This window comes from Engraulis encrasicolus, chromosome 17 (genome assembly GCF_034702125.1).
Source record: "Engraulis encrasicolus isolate BLACKSEA-1 chromosome 17, IST_EnEncr_1.0, whole genome shotgun sequence".
Taxonomy (NCBI): Eukaryota; Metazoa; Chordata; class Actinopteri; order Clupeiformes; family Engraulidae; genus Engraulis; species Engraulis encrasicolus.
In genome coordinates, this window is record NC_085873.1 from 976613 (window position 1) to 979793 (window position 3181).

Consider the following 3181-nt stretch of genomic DNA (forward strand, 5'->3'; position numbering starts at 1 on the left):
ACAGCTCATGAAAACCCAAAATTCCCATCTCAGAAAATTAGCATATCATGAAAAGGTTGTCTAAACAAGCTATTAACCTAATCATCTGAATTAACCAATTAACTCTAAACACTGGTAAAAGCTTCCTGAGGCTTTAAAAAGTCTCAGCCTTGTTCATTACTCAAAACCGCAGTCATGGGTTAGACTGCTGACCTGACTGTGTTTAACATTGAAGTCAATGGCAGTGGCATTGCATGAGGGTTATGAAAGCCCAGATATCATTGATGCTTAGCTGTCAGCTGTTTTTTGTTCTTTGATCTGGTGACCCACACTTCCCTCTTCATTATACTCCATAGATTTCCAAAAATCTAATTCTAATTTGCCAGGCAGAACATTCCATTGACTTTGGGTTTCATTTCTGGCAAATAGAATTAGATTTGTAACAAAATTAGAAAAACTTAGTATGGAAATCTATGGAGTATAATGAAGAGGGAAGTGTGGGTCACCAGATCAAAGAACAAAAAACAGCTGACAGCTAAGCATCAATGATATCTGGGCTTTCATAACCCTCATGCAATGTCACTGCCATTGACTTCAATGTTAAACACAGTCTAACCCATGACTGCGGTTTTGAGTAATGAACAAGGCTGAGACTTTTTAAAGCCTCAGGAAGCTTTTACCAGTGTTTAGAGTTAATTGGTTAATTCAGATGATTAGGTTAATAGCTTGTTTAGACAACCTTTTCATGATATGCTAATTTTCTGAGATGGGAATTTTGGGTTTTCATGAGCTGTATGCTAAAATCATCAATATTAAAACAAAACAAGACCTGAAATATTTCAGTTGGTGTGCAATGAATGTAAAACATATGAAAGTTTATTTTTTATCATTACATTATGGGGAAAAAATGAACTTTAACACAATATGCTAATTATTTGAGAAGGACCTGTATATGAAATGTCTTTAGGTCTTCTACGAAACGTCTCAAGTTTGAGCGAAACGTCTTATTGTTACTGTGAAGTCCATTGAAAGAATCGTCCGTCTCCTCTCCACGACTCATCACCAGTGTCCCAAGGCATGTTCTGCATACAGTTGACCACAGTGTCTCCTCTTTCCATCCCCAGCCGTGTTCTGCACTGGCATCTTCATATTTGTGGGCTGCAGTATCGTAGAGACCATCGTTGTCAGCTTCCTGATGCGTATGGCCTCCAAGTGCGACCTAGCTGCGTTTAGTAGAGAGACCCCGGAGAAGAGGGCACAGGAAGAGGCCAGCCGGCAAGGTGAGTGCGCGAACTCCACAAAACCTACACCTCACCTGTAAACACCCTAGTCTGCTACACCGCTAAACAACCTAGACCTTCACAACCCCTGTCCAACTAGAACTCCACACGTTTCTTTACAACCAGGGACTAAATATGCATAGGAGACATCAGACATCTTGTCTGCGTTTTCCCATTGACGATATAAACAAGCACTAGCCTGGGTCATTCACAGCTAGACATAATGTAATGTAGACAAGACATAATGAAAATGGTTTATTTATTGGATATGAAGTGAAGAGAAATGGGATGTAGCCATAACCTCCTTGGCCTCCTGGTTTCCTACTGTAGGTCCCGTTGTGTCTACTGTAAGTGTGGTGGAGGAGGGCACGGCCATCGCTTCTCTGTTGCGCCTCCTGCTGGAGGAGGTGAGAACGCTGCGGCAGAGCACCTCCCCCCAACCCGCACATGCAGGGAAGACCTGCGTGCGTCTGAAGACTGCCGCCAAAGCCATCAACACACTCTATTTCATCCTCTACACCATTGCAGCCATCTGGTTCCTGGTTGAGGTGTTTAAGCAGTGGTTTTATTAGCTATATATGGGGGGTAGTGTAACAGTGGTATTATTAGCTGTATTGGGCAGGGTAGTGTAACAGTGGCATGAATAACTTGCTGTATATGGAAGGGGGTGGTTCAGTCGTACTATTACAAGCTGGCAGTTCCAAAGAGGGTGGACACTAGAACACTTTTTAAAGTGTAAAGAATGTTTTGGTTGCTGTTTTCATGTAGTTTTCTGATGTTCTGATGTTCATACAGAGCCTGTCAAAACAAAAGTTGCCACCAAAAACAAGGTCACACACTCTAATTTGTCACTGTACCCGTTTAACTTTGGTTTACACTCATTTGCTGTGGAATATTTTAATAAGCTTCTGTAATACCACATATAAGGTGCAATACGGTACATATACACAATTCACATACAGTACATTCTTCCATACCAAAGGATGAGGTCTGGTATTGAGATAGAGTTCTGGAGTCTCTGGAGGGCAGTCCATGTGTAAAAACGACTTCTCTTTCTATTTGCCTTATATTCCAATGACAATGCCAGGACTAGGCTCAAATTTCGAAACCATGTTTCAGAGATGACATATCATTTTTAAATAGATTGGTCATATCTCAGCTCAGCTCGTTCATACAGTACCCATCATCAATGACGATCTTGGTGAAGAATGAATACAACACTGGTTGGAAATAAATCCAGAGCTTATTGAAACAAAACCACAGCAAATGTTTGCCATAATCTAAAGCTAAAGCTGGTCCAGCAACATGAACCTTTGTGTGTGTGACATGTATTCTTTCTTTATTTATTTAAATGTATTGAGCAATAAGAATGCAAAGATACAGAGGGAAAAACTGTGTCTCCTTTTTTTTGGTGGCAACATTTTTCTGGACAGGCTGTGTATTTCTACAAGGAAAATCTGTCTTGAATATAACCCAAAACATATCACCCCTACATCGAGGACAGAAAACACTGATATGGAAAAAAAAACAATTTTTATTTTATGTTGAATGTAAACACATTACCTAGCCTTTAGATTGCAGTTTTACGGATAAGGCTGGGAAACATAACTGACACTTGTTAAACACATTGTATCTACAAATGATGAATGCCTCTGAACAGGAAGTAACCATATGGCGATGTAAGTAGGCCCTGCTTCCCAACCCTGTTGTACAAACAAAACATTATTGAATTCTTTCCTATCAAATTCATTAAAAGTTGCATTTGTCTGACTTCCCTGATTTTTCTATGATTCTTTCAAGTCCATCTCCTGGCTTCTCTGTCAATGGGGCTTTCCAAGACCCAAAACATAACAAGTACGACTGAAAAGAAATCTCTATTGTACTGTACAGTAGGTTATATCAGTAAACTCCATCTCATGCTC

At 40.1% G+C, this 3181-nt stretch overlaps 1 protein-coding gene across 1 annotated transcript in view; it reads left to right on the forward strand.

The window, feature by feature from the left end:
* Positions 1-2956, forward strand: part of LOC134467588 (5-hydroxytryptamine receptor 3A-like) — a 10553-nt gene extending 7597 nt beyond the window's left edge. The window contains exons 7-8 of the mRNA XM_063221429.1: positions 1104-1259; positions 1590-2956. Of these exons, the coding sequence (XP_063077499.1) occupies positions 1104-1259; positions 1590-1831 (398 nt within the window). The 3' untranslated portion in view covers positions 1832-2956. The remainder of the gene's footprint in view (positions 1-1103; positions 1260-1589) is intronic.
* Positions 2957-3181: the final 225 nt, after the last annotated feature.